General features: G+C 38.8%; 1 protein-coding gene and 1 pseudogene across 6 annotated transcripts in view; both read left to right on the top strand.

Annotated features, from left to right (window-relative positions):
* sorcs2 (sortilin-related VPS10 domain containing receptor 2) overlaps positions 1–20093 on the top strand; it is a 316012-nt gene that overhangs the window by 272895 nt on the left and 23024 nt on the right. For all 6 annotated transcript variants that reach the window (XM_026297825.2, XM_026297806.2, XM_026297784.2 and 3 more), the window contains exons 9-13: positions 6600–6779; positions 8546–8692; positions 11148–11250; positions 12544–12620; positions 13887–13978. In XM_026297825.2, the coding sequence (XP_026153610.1) occupies positions 6600–6779; positions 8546–8692; positions 11148–11250; positions 12544–12620; positions 13887–13978 (599 nt within the window). The remainder of the gene's footprint in view (positions 1–6599; positions 6780–8545; positions 8693–11147; positions 11251–12543; positions 12621–13886; positions 13979–20093) is intronic.
* LOC113125774 (uncharacterized) lies at positions 17891–18009 on the top strand (annotated as a pseudogene).

The following is a 20093-nucleotide window of genomic DNA, read 5'->3' as shown; positions in this document are numbered from 1 at the left end:
TAAATGTCAGATTCTCTTTAGGGGCTGAGTACCCCTAAAAGTACTCCCTAAAAGACTGACTGAAAAATTGGCATCATAAATCGGACATTTGTTGCCCTAAAAATCGGCGAGAGAAAAACCCATATTGGTTAACATCTGTGTGGAGTGTGGAAAAAGTAGTAAATAAATAACTACATATATAAATCAATATAAAAAGGGAAAGGGATCCCTTAAACACACGATGTGATTATAATACCTTTCTTTACAACCCTCTTACCACCATGTTCCACTTCTTCTTTGGCATCAGATGATCATGCAGATTAATCCAATTAGTGGCCTGATGCACAATAGTGCTCATAAAATATTCACCACTCAGCGTATACCTCGACACATCCCAGGTCGCTCTCATAGGCAAACACAATGAATGAGCTCCACTTCAGTGTAAAACAGGACTTTTGTTGACAGCATCGGTGGCACAGAGGGCCGTTTTAGCGTGACATCAGCCAGAGTGTTATTGAGCTGCTCTGATTGAATGCAGAGCCCATGAGGGAGTCTCATGTATTTTTATTTAGCTTAGAACTAAGAAAGAAAAACCTTTAAGACAATTACTGCCATTGACACTTTCATAGGGTACTGTGTGTGTGTGTGTGTGTGTGTGTGTGTGTGTGCGCGCGCGTGTGTGCGTGTGTGTGCGTGTGTGTGTGTGTTTTAGACCAAATGCAAACATGCACATGTATAAAATTACTCTCGTTTGACTCCAGCCCAGCACTTACAGAGATCAAATGCCTCAATTGCTTGACTACTTCAGCTGTAGTACTGAGTAATCCTCAAGGAGGTGAAAGGGCTTGAATTGCACACACACACACACACACACACACTTGCTCTCCTTTCAACAAGTAGAGGCGAAAGGGATGAATTTGATTAGGTATGGCAAGACCGTCGTGGATAAATCAGTTTGTTTATGTCTGTGTGTGCGTGTGTGTGTGTGTGTGTAGTTTAAGTATGCCCTAGTTGCTCTCGTGTCTCCTTCTCTCTACATGTGTCCTCTTACTTGGGTGAGCAGATAGGTCACACAGAGAAGCGACAGTGGGGGAGGTAAGGGAGAAAGAGAGGGAAAAGGGGAGTGGAGTTAGAGACAGAAGGAAGAAAGTGTGTCTGTATGATGGTGAGAGAGTGACTATTACCATGTTTTTCCACTGTGAATTATTAAAACGCTGAAGGATAAAAAATGCAGAGGCCATCAGAGAAAGCAGTTTGGCTCTGTCCTGCGAGACCTGAGTCAAGTTATGGATTAACCACACACACTCATGCACAAACATACATAGAGCTTGTTGGCTGTGAAATCACAGGTAATGTTTGTTCATTTTTACTTAGTTTCCATCCTCTCTGTTGTTGTTTACTACCCAGGATTTAAGCAGCTCTAAACACTTTTTAACTCGGCTGTAGTTTGCTCCAGTGGACCAGGCAGCATGTATTTGGCAAAAGACTTGTCAGGTTGTATGACGCTGCAAAAATAGCAGCACTGTCACTACATTTGCTGCAAAAAATTGATATCTGACTATTCACCAAACTTCAGTGATTAATTCTGCCCAGACCAACAGGGAGAATAGCCAGAGGTGAACAAGCAGCAAGCGTCCTATCTGTCAAAGTGACAGGGGCTGAAGCCAATAAGCATCATCTCTCTTATTGTTTTGCTCTCGAGTTAACAATAGTATTACACTATCTGCAGAACAAATGCATTGCTGACATCAGAAAGCTGAGTAGTTGAGACAAAATGAAAACTTCTGATTGTTATGTTATAATGTAAATGCTCGTGTGAAACCTCTGACAACTGATTTTTTCACTGTAATGACAACCTTTAACCAGAAGAGAATTTGGATATATCCTTATAATTACTAAGAGGACTGATCTAATCTTTAAGAGGTTACATTTAAAGCACTAAATGCAGCCAGAAGCCAGTCAAGTGTTTCTGAAAGGTAAAATGTGTGGGCCGACTGTATCAAAGACCTCTTTACAAAATTCAGCGTGAATAATGTCTAAGGGGCATGATGAGGATTTTAATATGATTAATGGGTTCTGTTAGAGTGTCAAAGAAAATGAGCTCAGTGCTGCTGAGAGAGGTTGAGCACACTGAAGAGGCTATTATGTCACGGCTGACTGCCAGGGGAAATCTGGCATCGGATGTCTGTTTTTTTAATGAAATGAGCAAGACATTCCTCACCCCATTCTGACCAAGTCTGGGTAATGATGGCGTTTAATTATTAAAATAAAGCCTGGCATGATGGTATGTGAGCTTCCAGTCGAAGTATAGGAAATTATATAAATAAGAGACTTTCTGAAATCCACTTCTTATGTCAGGAAAGCATTGCTGTTTTAGCATGTGCCAGGAAACTGTGTTTCCTGTAGTTATTTATTGATGTATATGGGAATTTGTCAGAAGACAGGCCAATCTGTAATATGGAGAGGGGGATTAACTGATTTCTGTCAGTTCACAAACATGCACAGGCATGTTGCAAGTGCATTGGCAGAGCAGCTGTGGATGCTACTTTGGAAGAAAATCAAGATTAATCAGTTATTATGTTTGCATCAATAAAACTGCATTGATGTGAGCACTGTGAGTCATACTGTCATGTAATCAGTCCAGTCCTGTACAGTAAGACATTCCCCAGTAGGATAAACAATGAAAAGCAGAGGTCCTTCAACCAGTGTGGTGTTGGCCAAACTTTACAGCACTTGAAGCCCACAAAGGAAGTGGACCAGATATGATGGACTGTTTGCACTCTGTCATATCGTCCATGAATCATTTAGATTTTATGTTCAGTCCAGTTTGGATAAGTGAAAAGGAATGAAACCAACAATACAGGTGAGCCAAGAGTTTCTGAGTAGAGGGAGTTCCTGTGGAGAACCTTGGATTAGCTCATGGTGTTTTTATGTCTGCAAGATGATGTCATTTTTGGGGCTGAGAGGGGCCTGGAGCTGTGCATTTCAGGAGGATTTGTTCTAAATATGGGCTATGTTGTTATCAAGCTACTTAAACAACAAGTAAGAGCCACAGTCCATCACAGGACCAGCATTTATCATTTCTGAGAAATTTTAAGCATGCATTAAAAATTAATAATATTAATAAAAATATTTGCCAGATATCAGCATGATAGTGTGTTTAAATAGCAGCATGTCAAAGAACACACGATGACCCTAACTAGTAGATATACTGTGTATACTGTAGCCAGCTTCCCACAATACATGTAGACATACCTCGTGTTGTGGAGGACTTTATATCACATGCCAGCATATTTGATGATGTTAACAGATAAACACAATAGATTCTGCCTTTGAGACCAGAGTGCAGCTTTTTACTACTGTGAATATTTCCTAGTTCACTAATCACATTTTTTGACTTAGTGCTGTAATTTGTTTTTGTAACGTATAAATAATTTTTAACATTGTGGACGGAGTGTCTCTACACCTAGTCTGTTTCCATTCAAGCGTAAATTGTATTTTAGCCTTCTCATTGCATTTTTTGTTATAGTGACTTCAGATCAATTGCAGTTTCAAACAGCTGTGGGTTTTTATTTCTTGCTGTGACTCATGCAGCTGCTGGGATCCAGGATGTCTGATATTTCACCCCCAGCAGTGGCTCTTGTCTCTGGGGTGTATCACTGGTAGACTTGACAAAGATGGATAGAGACGCTCTGCTTTTCCAAGTCAAGATTCCAGCATGAGAATGCACTTGAATCCAAACAGGTGGCATCTTCAAAACACACAGCTCGTCATGGTCATTTGTCTTTCCCTGCCCTTATCATGCTACATTTAGCTTCTTTAGCTACGGTTAAATGTAAAAGCCAAGCTCAAATACCACTGACTCCAGTAATGGACCAGAGGATACATGGTTCCTGGAGGTTAGACAACAATTGACAGTAGATTTTAGCATTCTCCTGTATACTGGTGCTGTATTTTTGCTTTTGATGCCAGTTGTTACCCAGTTAAAGGTGGACTGGAATCCAGTTTGGGACGAAGCAGACTTTGTAACGTATTCATCATAATCATAATAGCATCATAATATCTGTACACACACCTTTTATAAGTGATGATGAAGTACAATTTCTGCTTGTAGAATACACTTGTTGGAAATCTTAAAAGTTTTAAATACAATCCTTCAGAGATTTTCTGTATTTTTGTTACAGTGAGAAAGAAAATTCCTTTCAAAGTTTCTGCACAGGACCAGTTTGACAAACTGCCATAGTCGTATTTACACACTCAAACATAGCTATATGCCACAGCTTACAAATCCAACCCCTCTGAATCATCTCCTTTTTTTATCTCAAACAAATTTAAAGCAAAAAGAGCACAAAAGTTTGTGCTTTAGTTTCTGCTCACTGAATACATAAAAAAGCTTCTTTCAGCTGCCGTTCACGATAATCCTGGTCTACCTTGGAATTACAGAGGTACAAAAAGGCAGAAGAATGTTGAAAAATGTTGTTTGAAACTTGTGTTTGATCTGTGCAAACTGAAGACATACTGTAAAAGCAACAAATATCACTTGTGTTTTTGTAGTCTTTCCCTTAACAAGCAGTTTTATGTCTCTGTATAAAGAATGCATGCATACTGTTACTGAGCTGAAGGTAGGACAGCATTAATTTTCAGTCCCTTCCAAGATCATTGTAAAATACTATTATGAATATTATTTGCAAGCCATGTTTTATGATTAGTCATAGTTAAAGTTAAAATTTCAGTACTGGTTTATTTGCTGACCTGTGGTTACCATTGTAGTACAGCTGTGGTTTAAGACTACAGTTACAGTTACTTTTTCAGAAATCAAACAGAAGAGCAGGTTGTGTATTTGTGTGCGGTGTAGCCGGACAAACTCTCATTGTTTATTAAAGACAAATAACTATGATCTGATTTCACGCTGTGCACAATTCAGGGCATCATAAAGTTTGTTACCTTGCTGACATCCCAGTGTGGTGGCTCCTTCTTGTTGCACTGCTCCCTTGTAAAAATGAACTGAGGCCAGAGATGACCATGTGATGAGCAGTCAGTGCACTAACCTCTGTGACACATTTCCTGTGGCTTCTTCACAGGGGAATGTGCCCTGGGTGTTTCCCCAACTAAATGTTTTGATGTAAAACAGCAGGTATAAGAAATATTCCACTTAATACACTTTGCATTCTAGTCCTCAATAGATCAAGTCTTACAAACCAGCAACCCCAAGCTAACATTACCCAGCTAACATTAATTAAACACATAGGCTGTAGTCACTCATCATCCAGGTTGTATCTGTCTTGATTGGTTTGTTAGTCAGTTTCATAATGAGATAACTGATTAATTGGCTGTTAGTTACTTTGTTTGATAAATGGGAAATTGCTATGGTATGGTCAAATTAGCCTTTATTAACTGCTGTAATGTTGTGCAGACAATCAGAGACTAAAAAGTCCAAAAGAGCAATATCCGTAGTCTGTAGTCTATTTTGATCCTAATGAAGGTGAAGGCTCATGGTTGGAGCAGTATAATGCCCAATTCTGTAGACTCACACAGTCAAAGTTGAATAAGGTGCACTAAGGTCCCTCAGAGGAATGTTGAATGATTCTGCAAAATGATAACACACTTTTTAAAATATTTTTTTATATTATAAGTACATTGTGATTGTGATTGGGTCAAAAAACAAAACAAAACTATGGTTATGTTTAGGCGACTAAAGGATTATGGTTGTTTGATTTCACTGCTTTAGGAGGCAGATAAGTGTCGTCCAGAATGAACGTAACCTTATTCTTAATCCTTCCTGGGCTGAGGAGCTTAGGACTGACAACTCAACTGTAGTATACAATTAACAAGGAAGTTACACACAGCTTGCAGAATGAGTCAGAAACAGGACATTTATAAATATGAAGATCAATGCACAACTTTCATTGCTATTATAAAATCAAGCCAAAACCAGAAATCATAGTATAATTCAAGATGACGGCACAAGATGACAGTCAGTGATTGTAGACACACCTTCTGGGCACTTCCCCTGTGTCTTATGGCTTTATCTTGAAATGTTATGTTAATGTAATCACTAACACAGAGAAAGTGCTGACTCGTCCTTTGCTCCATCGTTTCAGTCTTTCATGAAGTCATTTGCATTAGAGGCTCATGAGCTTTGACAAGTACACCTAACAAGTTTTCTAAGCTGTCACAAACTGTTTTTTTTTTCCATGGCCAAAGCATTCCCTTATCCTCCCCAGTTGTTTCTGTGACTCTTTAGTTTTGTGTTTATCGGGTGATACTGTCTGGCTCACAGTGAGCAACTGTCAAACTTTGACTTCTTTGTGAATCAAACTTTGCTTCTTTACTTTGCTCTTTATTTCCCCTGTTTCATTTAGCTTTTTCCTTTTCTTCATACCACCTGCCATCAGTTTCTACTTTTTTATTCTTTTGCCCTCTACTTGTTTTTCTTGTTTTCAGCCTCTGTTTTCACTTCTCAGTCTCTTTTTACGGCTGTGCATTCAATTGTTTCTGTTTGAAGTCTTAGTTTTTGTCTTCTTTTTCTTCTGTTTTGTTTTCTCTCAGCACCACTGATTCAGAAAATACTGACTGTCTCTTTTTCTATTCTTCCTCCATCCCTCCATCTCTGCTTCCAGGATGTTCAAATAGTGAGTACAGATGAGAACCAGGTCTTCCTCGCCCTCCAGGAGTGGTACCAGACAGACACATACAACCTGTACCAGTCGGACCCCCAGGGTGTCTACTACTCCATTGTCCTAGAAAACGTTCGCAGTAGCAAGCAGCCCGAGGAGAATGTCCTCATCGACATCTTGGAGGTGAGAGGATGGGGCATTGTTCAGTTTGTGGAAAAAGGACTCATACCATATGTAAAACATTAAACATTCACAAATATAAAAAGAACTTTGGTTTTAAAGCCATTAATAGGGGTTACTGTGATGTAAATTCGGCACGGATAACTGGAGTTTGTGAAAAAAAAAAACAATTTCCAATCTAGCTGAAGCGAAGATGATGGAAATCACCCTGGTGTATGCCATAGAATGAGTAATTGATATTTGCTAAGCCCTGCCCCCCCATACTGTCACTATGCCTGTCAGACATGGCGCACAACACAGTTCTTGGTAATGTCTTCAGCACTGTCTTGGCTGACTTTTTCATATTTCCTGAAAAAGGAACTCATTAAAGAATCCCCTCTGTGATAAGGGTGGGGATTTTCTGTTTTTGTTGTTTTCCACAAATCCCATCCAGAGACTAAACTCAACAATAAATTTGATGTACTCACCATAATATCTGTCAATCCAGAAGTTGGTTTAGCTTGTCTGTGCTCCAGTGTTGCTTGAAAAATATCAAAAACACTCCAGTGAGCCAGACCACATTTCTTTTTTCCTCATGAAATGCAAGATGGAAGATCAATATTTTTAAAAACAAGCTCCAATAAATGAGAATGACGATCACTTTGTGTAGTCTCTGAAGCGATTAGACTTTTTTTTTTTGTTCTCATGTTCTACATGCTAAAGACAGTGCCAACTTCGATGTCTCAAGTCTATCCTCAGCCACAACATGTTCTACATGAGAAAGACATTCTTCAGCTTAGCTGCAGCTGAGTACTTTGGCAGGTCTCTAGATAAATGGTCACATAGACATGAAACAAGAAGAGGTGGAAGAAGGGGAAAGTAAGTGAAAAAAGAATTGCTGGTGTCAGGCCCACACTGCAGAACTCATTTTCTCTGTCATCCCTTGCTTGGGGCTGCACTCGCACCACATGCTGTAGATGGAGAAAGAGTAACTTACAGAGGATTTACAATAACTTGAGGCAAAGGGAGCAGAACATGAAAAAGATGAAGCACTGAACAGAAGCTTAGAGATGAAGAAGTACAGACAAAAAAGTGACAATTTTAACTACTAACTTATCCATAAACGTCAGTGCCATAGGCTGGGGGAGCCATGTCTGACATGCTCCCTGACTCTGTTTAACTGTGTTATCTTCATCATCGTCCCAATGTTTAACGTTTCAACTTTAGAGCCTGTAGCTAACAACCTCACAGCTGCAAAAAACACTCGTATTGATTTCAGTGTATTAAACATTTACAGCCCTGCACTTTCTCTGTCAGTGGTTTCCTTTCAGCCTCAAAGTAGCATGCATTACTCCAGAATGTATAGCTCTGTGTGTAATCAGGTTTCAACCACTGATGACAGTTAAAGGGCACACTCTCTTCTGTTCAGGTTAATATTCGAAATCTAGCTCTATAGCTCAAGGTGAAGTTACAATGCAGTTTTGGCTGAGTTATGCCTGGACTCCTAATGGAAATTCTGCTGCAGCAACTGCGTAAAGGAAATATGATTTTAAGACAGTTGCTGGAACTTACTGGAATAAAGCCAGTCTATGTAACATTCAAATCAGGATATACTGCATTATTCACTTCTACTGTGAATATATAATGTTCATATATTAGTTTTCCATCACCATACTTGCATCTTTTGAACATAATAGTCACTGTTCAATAAGAGTTACATAACCTGACTTTAAATGAGCACTTTGGGTATTTTACAGCACTGTAAACTGTAAACTGTACTCATTTCCCAGGTACGTGGCATCAAAGGTGTCTTTCTGGCCAATCAAAAGATTGATGGTAAAGTGACAACTCTCATCACCTACAATAAAGGACGGGATTGGGAACCCTTGGCTCCACCTACCACTGACATGAACGGCAAGCCAATCAGCTGCAAAGCGGTAAGCACAGTAACTGTTGTAGAAATATGGTGTATCCACAACACTAGCAACCTAATCAGCAAGTCAACTTCCAAGTGACCACAAACTCATGTTGAATGTGAATAATCAGAATCCTGTTCTCTGAGTAAAGCCACCTAATCAGTTGATAACCAGTCATAGTTCCTACATTCCTATTTTTCTGCTTTTTTGCTTTGGGTGTAAATTGGCTTGATAGGTAAAAGTTCAGGCAAGCAAAAATGATAAAAAAAAAATCTATGAATTTATTTAAAGTCCCTCTGAGCTGATTGTGTGATTTCATGTAACTTGGTTTCGACATTTTGGGAAATTTGCTTATTTACTTAAAGTTAGACCCCTGGATCCAAGATGAAATGAGTATTGCTGGATGTTGTGGATCAGGAAATCTGGTTATGTTGGTTCTTCAAACACACCTGAGAGGTGGCTTAAAGAAGCTGGATTCCAGAGAAAATCTAAGTCTGGCATACTCTCTGTATTCTAAATGCTTATGTTATAATTGCCCAGTGTCAACGTATCACTTGCATAAAAACGGCACATCCATAGCTGAATGGACATCCTGCTCTAACATTGCTTACATTTGAGAGGTTATCCTTTTAACACTGACTAAACCTGAGAATAAATCTGCTCCTGAGCAGGTTTGAGATTGGAGATATGTTGCCAGGACGACAGTCTCAATGTGACTTTGGAAGAAGACAGATCCAGCATCACATCAAAGCTAGCTAGATAATCCACTGCATCATTTCATGTAATGTGATCAGTATAGCACTGTGAAATAGCCCTCCATCCATTATCTATACCTTCTTATTCCTGTTTAGGGTCACAGGGATCTGCTGGAGCCTATCCCAGCTCTCTCTGGGTGAAAGGCAGGGGTCCACCCTGGACAGGTCACCAGTCCATCACGGGGCCACATAGAGACAAACAACCTCACACACTCACACTCACTCCTATGGGCAACATGCAAACTCCACACAGAAAGGCCCCTGCCAGGTTTCGAACTGGGAACATTCTTGCTGTGAGGCAACAATGCTAACCACTCATCCTCTGCGCTGCCCACTGTGGAATATATTATATGTTTATTGATGATTAGTTTTAATGGAGCCTCGATGAGTCACAGCTTGTGCAATAAAAACTACTGAGCTGAAGAACCTATGGGACCTCAGGGACCTCTCAGTATAACAATATTTGAAACTTTGTATGTGCACAGTGTGATCAGTCAAAATACTGAAACTTGTTGACTTGATTGCTCCAACTAGGAGCATGAACAAAACTAAGAGAAGGAAGGATGAGTACTGTGCTTTGAGCAGCGTGTGCCTGCCTCGTTCTTCCATCCATCTTGCCAGAGTTGCTTGTGCAGGCATGCAGAGCAATGAGTCATCCCAGTCTGATATCCATACATCACAGCTCACAGGTAGATGGAAGGGGAGTGAGCTGAGCTTTTCATTTGAACCATTACTTAAGTGAGCTGACAGATTTGAAAGCAAACATAGATATTAGGTCGAAAAGTGTGTACCATCACAGATACCCTTACACATGGCTGTCCGCTATAAAATCGGCTTCTTCTGCCCTTTGCCTTCATACTTCAGCATAATGATGTTGCATAGAGAGTCAGTTCTCCTGGATTTACTTCTTACAGCTATCAGTCAGACAGACCACTTTATTTCAATTGCTGGCATCAATACATCACCTTGCTGACATCACATGTCAGCAATATAGACAAAGTCAAACACTAGACATGCTATGTAATGTACCACTATATCGGACAAACACAGTAAGCTGTATACATAACCTTGCCACTGACTTTGTAATGGACTATTGTGTGAACTGCAGCACTTTGTCTTTATTATGGTGTATTCCATATTATTGCTGACAGTCTGCTTTTGATCCAGTGTTGAAAAGTACCACAAAGTACTGTATAAGCTATGAAAGACAAACAGATATTTAGTCTTTCCTCTGGAAATGACTTGCCATGACTGTGAATACACAAATCAGGGCTAATATGTGTGGATAGGACTTGGAAAAACACATCTTGATGCTTTAACCCTGAAAAACACCTGTTCTGAAGGTAGACAGAATTCATGGCAACACCAAAGGCAATGCTGAACAGATGGAGAAGCAGAGAGGGCAGGTGTTAAAGAAAGATAAACTTATCATATTCTTATCGTATTTTCTGTTTTATAAAATACAGCCTTAAGAATCAGTCCTGTATAGTGCTTGATTTAGATGATATATTTCCAGTATAAAGTTGATGTGTCCACTCTATTTGAATGGCATTACAACACTGATGTAATGTATGGCTTTCATAACAAAATGTTCTGCATTGCATCGAACGTCCTGAAAGCCCTGAATTTCCCTTCAGGGATGATTAAGGTTTATACCGTGTCATCTCAACTCATGTCAAAATTGAAAACAATAATTTCATCTACATGTCTCTTTTCTGCAGCCGGACTGTCATCTCCACCTCCACCTGCGCTGGGCAGACAACCCATATGTGTCTGGTACTGTCCACACCAAGGACTCTGCTCCAGGTCTCATCATGGGTGCTGGTAAGTGTCCAGGGCAATATTCATTCATTCATTCATTCATTCATTCATTTATCCATCCATTTTCACTGTCATTAACTGATGTAATCAATAAGGACTTGAGGACTTGAATAGAACTTTTACAGATATAAATTAAATAGTAATTATAGCTATAGTTATCAAACTTTTATTTCTGCCTAAGTATTCAAATGTTCAACTGAAACTTTATCGGAGAATATGAAAAAAAAAACCAAAAAAAAAAAAACAACAACCATAGTCATATGTTAAAGTGTCTCCGGTCTAACAGATTGTAGAATTATTATTTTATTATTTGTGGTATATGCTGCGTGTGTTAAAATAACCCCTTACACAGAGCACAGAGAGGAGCCTGTAAGGACAAGGAAAATCTACAGACCTAAACTCGGACAAAACAATATTGTTCTGTCCAGCTATTTCTGTTGATACTTAATGTTCTCAGATTATTTTAATATTATTTTGGAGAGCAGTATTATCTTTGTTTCCTTTTCATAGTAAACACATTTGGGCATTGTGCTTAAACTCCTACCTTAGTGTTCATTTTGAACATTTTGAACTAAAAAGCATGTTTTCACTTTTGGTAGCCCGTATTGCACTGGACAGAGATTGATTCAGCTAAACTAGAGATATTTATATTTTATTCCACACATTTTTTCTTTCAAATTTAGGTTAAAAAAATTGGAAAATTCACATTTAAGCAAATACAATATGAGAAGTAAACCATAAGTTATTACCATAGTACTTTTTATATGATCTTGGACAAAACAGAAAAAGCCTTTTAATTTGATACAGAGGAAAAGACATGATTATCATTATCATTATCATTATCAATTAAAGAGGCATTCTCCTGATTTCATGAATCGGGTTTTATTGACTTATAAGGACTAACACTCAGTTACAATATTTGACACATTTTCAGCTCTAGGATCACAACAATTTAACAATGATAATGTCATAGTGATGTCATCAGGGCTATTTTAGTTTAGGCTTGCCTTACAACTGGGACTAATAAGTTGCATTACGGGAATTGTGGGACGTCTACCACAATGTTTACCTTGACCTGTTCTTTCTACCTGGTCAAAAAGAAAAGTAAATCAATAATAAAAGTCCTAGGGCAGGACGTGTCTACATTATGTGACTTTCCATCTGCCTGGTTCTTTACTGCTCAGTCTCCTCACATCTTCGTTCTGTGTGTTTTACTCTCTCTTTGAATCTATCATTTTTGCATGCCTCATATGAGCCTCCTGCGTGATGAGACTCACTTCTTCATCTTTCCTCCAGGTAACCTTGGCTCCAAACTAGTAGAGTATAAGGAGGAGATGTACATCACTTCAGACTGTGGAAAGACATGGAGACAGGTACAAATCAAATCCTCCTTTACGTCTTCTTTTTTCCTTCTACATCTGTTCACTTTCCTAACCACCTCTACTTTCTGCTGTCATGAAAATTACATTCTGAGGAGATAGAAAATACAACTTCTGTCCATGCCACAGCATGTTGTGTAGCATTTGGAATATTTAAATTCTCCAAAAATCTTTGCTTTTCATAATTTGAACAGATCAAGAGGAATATACTGTAAATAACGTTATAATAATAACATACAGTGTTTCCCATAGAATTTTTTTTCAGTCATGGTGGCAAGAGGACAGTAGAGGTTTAGTACATATAATCTAAAATTTTGGTTATTTATTTTCTGGGGACATTACACTTGGCTGGTTATTTCCATTTAAAGCTTGAGTAACACAAGGAAAGCATTAATAAAATGTATTTACTGTACACAAATAACTGCCAAACCTACCGATTAAGCCATCACAGAAGTTAGAACCAACAGTTTTTAAGAAAAATATATAAACAAAAAATAAAATTCACCTTATGAAATGTATTAAGTAAAAAAATTATATATACTTAAGGTGCAAACTACAAGTTGGAATGGTCAAGATTCATTTGCCCCCACAGCAGCTGAACCATATCACTGCATGAGATTAGAATAGAGCCGATAAAAACATTTTTGTACATATAAAGATTTTAGGGATTGCAATAAGCAAAAATTTTGTAACAAATTCATTTTTGGACACTTGTAATGTGACTCAGCATGTTGTAATGTGTGACATTAAATGAGAATTCAGTCTCTTTTGTGTATTTAGTGATTCAGCTCTTTCTCTTATGAGCAGTTATAGACATTCAGTGTTTTCTAAAACATCCAGTTTCAGGAAATGTCCCAACAGTTGAACCTACCAACACAATGTGAACACACAGACACACAAACGTAAGCATGAACTGGTGTCACTTAAAAAGAATTGGGTGTAAACTGCCCATAATGCAAGTCACACTCCATATTTCAGCAGCCAACACAAGCATTTTAAAAATCACAAACTTATGAAGGTATATAAGCCTCAGGCCACACTATTTCACCTGACAGATGGACTCCCAAAATAAAATATTTCCAAATGACTATATATTTGATGGTATTACAAGTTTAACCAAAAAAAATTAATAATAAGAAAGACACGGAGGAGGGTCTCGGTGGCATGGCTGCTCAACGTGCCTGTACTAATAATATTATAGGGGATACACTGACATAATTTCCAGTTCATCCTAAAGTGTCTGCCATGTTTTCTTTGAAGGTTTTTGAGGAGGAGCATCACATCCTGTACCTGGATCATGGCGGGGTCATTGTTGCCATCAAGGACACCTCTATTCCCCTCAAGATACTCAAGTAAGATCAGTTATACCATCATATCAACAGTTTTTACAGCTGTTATACTTCAGGCCTGTATTCACAAAGCTTCCTAAGCCTAAAAGTTGCTGACGAAATTCTAAGAAAATACTTAGAATTATGACGTTTTCTTAGGACTAAATCTTAGTAAAGATAAAAATGATTCACCAAACATCTTAACCCTAAAACAGCTCCTAAGGTGAAAATTGTTAAGCGTAGAGAGGAGGACTTTTAAGAGGCTTAAGAGTTTCTTTAGCAAAGGACAGAGGACAAAATGACTGAAAGAGGAAATATTCTCCAAACACTGAACGATCGTGAGCTAATTAAACGCTACAGATTGGATCGCGAGATGTAATCTGCTTGATTATTTCACATTGGGTGGTGGAGTTTTAAGTACTAAAAAATTAGACCAATGGAAGACAATAAAATTGTCAAAATCAAGGTGTTATGGTTCACGCATTAGCAGCAGAGCAGTGCAGAAGAGCAGAGAAGAGGAATACAGATCAGGGTGTGCTCTGATTAATATACTGAGTCAGTCACATTACTGGTCATGTTCTGGAGCAGCTGAGCCAGTCTTAATGAAGCATGACAATTTAGGTTCAGTAAATTGATAGAATGCAATTCCATGGTTGCACCAGTTTACCTTATTTCAGTCATAAGTCTGCTATATTTTATATTGTAAATGATCACATCATAATTTAATAGCAGCACTTTCACCATAATGCATTTAAAAAATAAAACAGGAAACTACATTTTTGCCAAAGTAAAGTTAGAAAGGAGGCAATCATGATGAGCAGGATTAATGGGCCAATGTAATCTGATGCCTCCAACATCTATCCCAACCCAACAGACTTTCTCACTCTGACTTTCACATCATTTCCCCCTTTGCTTGTGTTACAACTGCTATGGTCACTAAGGTTACCAACACCTACCAGAGTTGGGAAGTGTAGCAAACACCTCCTTAACTATAATTATGGGCATAATAACAAGTGATAATAGCCAGTCAATGTGAATGTGACTCACATTGACTGGGTACGAAAATAGTGGGGGCATTTAGCTATTCTCATCAGGAATTGGTTGAGACTGGAAACAGAGCTAAAACACAGTGAATGCTGCTGACTGTGTAAATAGGCATCATCAAACTAAATTGTATCTACATGTCATGAAGTGGCAAACACAGTAAGGTATTTCCAGATTAAAAGCTTTTGCTGGTTGGAGAGTGTCCAACAGGTTTACATTTAAAGTATTTTAATTAATTAATTAATTAAAATGTAATTATTGCAGCATGTGTGCACCTAATTTGTCAGTATAGCTCCAAAACAACTAGTTCTGATACATATTGTCTCAGGGAAACATCTAAGAACAGGGTAACATCTATGAACCCCCCTCCTGTGCACCGTACGTCACTGCACTGCTCACCAAAATACCACACAGAGGGACAAAGAACATTTCTCGGTCAGAAAACTGTCAGGGAACTGCATGGTTTAGACACATCACTGCCACCAAAATACCAAAATAAAAACATTAGTATTAGTAAGAATGAGTGGTAGGTTCACCAAGACTGTGAAAGAACCTTATTTTCTCTCTTACTTCTGGAATTTATGTGAACTGGGTCTGTGTGACCCTTATAAGATCAATTTTCTATTAGAGACGAGAGAAAAAATTGGTTCCACTTTCTAAAATTCTATTTTTCATTTGTTAGAATCACCTGTTTAATAATGTACTGTCAAACAAAGTGAGGCAAGCTTGATTGAGCACGACCATAACCTGACTGAAATGCGTGTATAAAGACTGCTGTCATTCAGTGTGCTGATTTTTGATATATGGTCTGCACAGCCAGGGCACCACTGGAAACACGCAGAGAAAAAAGAAAGATTTTTACAGAACATTTATACAGAATCACAGAAGCTCAAACTCATCATGCATTTGTTGACTTATATAGAGGCTAATTTGTTATAATTTGAATAATCTGAATCTGGTCTGTTTCTGTTTATTTGGCTGCCAGGGGCTGCACCACAAAGTATTTATGTTATGTTAAACACACTAGCAGCCATATCTGCCCATGCCAAAACACAATGCAGCCATGTTAACACTCATGTAAAATGTACCTTACACTGATGTCATGCTACATGCCAGACTAATAAACCATCTTTGGTAATTACATGAGCACACACACACACAGTTCTAGTTGGAAGCCACCAAATCTAAAGTATCTGTGTGAAATGTAAGCACAGGCTCCAAGACTTCATACCAGCTGAACCTTTCTATACAGGTCTACAGTAGAGTGAAAGATAAGTTATTTATCAATCCAGCACTGTACCCTTCAAAATCATTTAAGACCATCCTCCTGTGTCCCCGTAGCTCATGCAGACAATTTCAAGCTCAGAAAGATGTTATCTTGCTGACCTTAATAAATAAGGATGAAATAATGAGAAACAAAAGATAAGGGAGTACTCCAAAACTATTTATCTCAGACTTAAATCAAATGACCTTTTAGATGGGCTCTCATCTATCTGTCAGGAAGAGACCACAGTGTCCTCCACCCCACACACCCCCACCCCACTCAATGCCTCTGCTAAATCAATACCACCAAAAGCCCCAGCAATGCTATAACAATATTTGCAAAGAGCCACAGACTGTGAAAGTATGAGAACATTTTCTGCAAGGAAACAGGACTTCTTACAAGTGAAGTGAGCTCTATTTTCACCAGTTCGTGAAACAAACTGCCTGTAATGTTAGCACCTCATCAGGGGCTGAGATTTCTGTCTTCCAAAACTCTCTCTGGCCTGCTCTGAAACCAGAAACTCTCCTCTTATTGGAGCTTTATGATCACCAGTAATTCTTTGTTTCTCCACTGCTCCATAACAGAGAACAGTGTTGCGTGTAAGTGCAACACATTTCAGCTGCGAGGACTAAAAAGCATTGTTCTCAAGCCAAAAGGAACAGCATTTTTTTGATTTTGAGCATTGATTTATTACATGTTTGTACATGTGTCTGCTGGGCACACACATACTGCTCTAGTTAACTGACTTGTCTTTAATTTTAACCACAACTTTAGTGTTGTACTGGCCTCAGTTACACTACAGACAGGGATAAGCTCTGTCACTGTTGCAATTCCAACAGATATCACAGATCATTTTGTAAGGTCTCAAGAAAATACATTTTTATGCTATATATGGATGGCATGGCAGAAGAAAGAAATTGCCTCAATGTCCCAGACCTCCAAGGGCCCCCAAATTTCAGGTTCACAAACCAGCAACTGGCTTATGGCAATTTTGGCATTTTTCATTTTTATTTTGTGACCTTGTCTTTAAGAGGAGCTCTGTATCAAAATCTAGTTTTAGTTTTTGTTTCATTTTATATTTTACTTTAATGCTGCATACTACATGGAATGTGTGCTAGTTTAGTGTGGATGAGACACTGAGGGAGCTTTACATCTTTTATTTTGCACTTGGCAGAAAAGTAAAATACACGTTGGGCGCTGCACATCTGGACACCTAAATATGTACAAAGTAACTGATTTCATGGAAAGAAATTACCACAAAAAGCTGACTGACAGAGCCAAAACGCAGTAAAGCTACAGATTTAGTCAAAATGACTATATAAAAGTTATTATGCCTTAAAAATGTACAGTTCCAGCAAAAACAGCTTGGAGTTACAACAAAATAAACCACACTTGTACTTTAAACTTGGTTAGCTTATGTCTGTTTAGAAGAGTTCAATCTGGCGTCAATTTTTCTTTTATGGGCATGGAAGTTGGCTACACTCCCATAGACCTTCAGCTTCATAATTATACAGGCAACTGTGCTGACAGGAATATCAAGCTCCGTGGAGATGGTCTTGCAGCTCTCCTTGATCAAGTTATTTCCGTGCTTCTTTCCTCAGACAACTCTCAGCTTTTATTTCTGTTATCCATGTGGCCACACCGTCCTGCGAGTGCCCGATCCCATCTGATCTTGGAAACTAAACAGGGCCGGGTCTGGTTAGTACTTGGATGGGAGGCAGCCTTGGAAGACCAGAGGCCGTTAAACAAGCCAGTGTGGTCTTAGTGTTGGTCCAACATCCTAAGTACATGAGAGGGTTATGTCATGAAGGGCATCCAGTGTAAAACCTGTGCCAAATCAACCATGTGGATCGATTGATCCTCTGTGGCAACCCCTAATAGGAGCAGTGTGTGATACCAAACAGCAAAGTTAACTCTTTTACTGACTGAAGTCAGTTGTCTGCTTGAAATATGAAATTATATAATTATATAAACTGTAGTTGCTATGCACCAGTTCTTCACCTCTAACATATCTGTGCATAACTACTACAGTTTCCCCCCTAATCTAATTAACACTCTTGTTAACACTAATCAAACAGTGTTCTTGTTTGAGAATAGGCTTTACACACCCTGAGCAGCAGTGATGTGTCACCAACAATAGACCACACTAACATCTGATCATTAGTCTGGTCAAAGACTCAACAGACTTGCCTTGTTGAAACCATATAAGAAAAAGCAAATCTTTTATATTCACACAGAATTGAGTGTGTGTAGTATAAAACTTTTGAGTGTGCCTATGTGACTCAGTTTAACTTCTGTGACAGAAAGAAGCAGAGCTGACAGAAAAAAAGTCAGAAAAGGCTGGGAACACCAGAAATATCCTGGAACAGACAGAGAGAGAACATAACAAGCTAAAGCAAGAGAGGAGTTTCTGTTAAGAATCCTGCTTGACCTAAAATGTTTCTAGTACTTTACATTTAGACACTCATGACACTCATTTGTTTTTGAATTTCCTTGGATCTCAGCATGATGAGCTTTTGTATAGACAAAGCTTTTGAGGATCTCTTGGTCTACTTCACTTTGTCAGGCAGGTCCTATTTAAGTGATTTCTTGATTGTGAACAGGTGTGGCAGTAATCAGGCCTGGGTGTGGCTAGAGGAATTGAACTCAGGTGTGATGAACCACAGTTAAGCCATGTAGTTTGGGATTTTGTTTCCCCTTAATAATAAAACCCTTCATTTAAAAACTGCATGATGTGTTTACTTGTGTTATCTTTGACTAATATTTCAATTTGTTTGATGATCTGAAACAAAGTGTGACAAACATGCAAAAAAATAAGAAATCAGGAAGGGGACCAACACTTTTTCACACCACTGTATATATATATATTAGTTTGTCTTTTAATCTATCTATTTCATTACAGGCTTACTCCTTGGGTAGTAGGTGGAATGAATGAAATATAATTGGGTGAATTGGACTGTGGTTGTCCAGCTGATGCAATGTCAAGCAATTGTGTGGTTTATTCTAACCGTTCCTTAAGGGTAACTAATCAGTGATCACTGATAAAAAGGCATGTTACTAATTTATTGATGGGATTTGAATGTCCAAAGTGAAAGCCCTCAGTTTGCTTCAAACTGGTACAATATGGTGTTCAATCACATCTATGAGAGTTTATACCTTCTCTCAAATTCCATGCTCAAAGGCAAATGTGCAGCACCTACTGTCTGGCTGCCTGTCTTCCAGTGTCTGTCCATGAACTCTGTTCAGTGTCTTTGTAGTTGAGACATGGCAACTTGCCCACAATCAGGCTGTCTCTTCTTGAACGCTGTTTTCTGTTGTACTCAGAGCACATGGAAACTGCCAGTAGTTATTTGAAGAGCGGAGCTTCAGAGAAATTTAATCCCTGCCTGCTCTTAACACCTCCTCACGCTTGGTCAGTTGCTGCATTTATTTCAGAAACGTACAGCTGGGCACAGCACCCTCCTGGTTGTGCTGTCAGGTAAAAAACACTAAGACAATCTGACCAATGCTTCGTTTTAGAATCTTACTCAGGCAACAGTCATCGATAGCTTTGTATATCTGTTCTGTTTAACTGCTCATTATCACAGTAGTCCTTGTTAGTGCATCATTACAGCATACAGCCTGCAGTGCAAGCCACACGCTGCTCGCTTCTACATTGATCCTTCTCTATCATGCAGTCACATTTACTCAGCGCTGCTGCCACTGGTGACTGCAGGAGATGTCAGTATAGCGAATAAAACAGAGCAGATAGCTCACTTTGTACATCTCTCACACTTCATTTTTCCTGGTATTCAGGAAATTAGTTTGTCAGGAAGCATAAAATCTAGAAGA

Source organism: Mastacembelus armatus, chromosome 18 (genome assembly GCF_900324485.2).
Source record: "Mastacembelus armatus chromosome 18, fMasArm1.2, whole genome shotgun sequence".
NCBI lineage: Eukaryota > Metazoa > Chordata > Actinopteri > Synbranchiformes > Mastacembelidae > Mastacembelus > Mastacembelus armatus.
The sequence above is the reverse complement of the archived record's forward strand: the minus strand, read 5'-3'. Positions and strand labels throughout refer to the sequence as shown.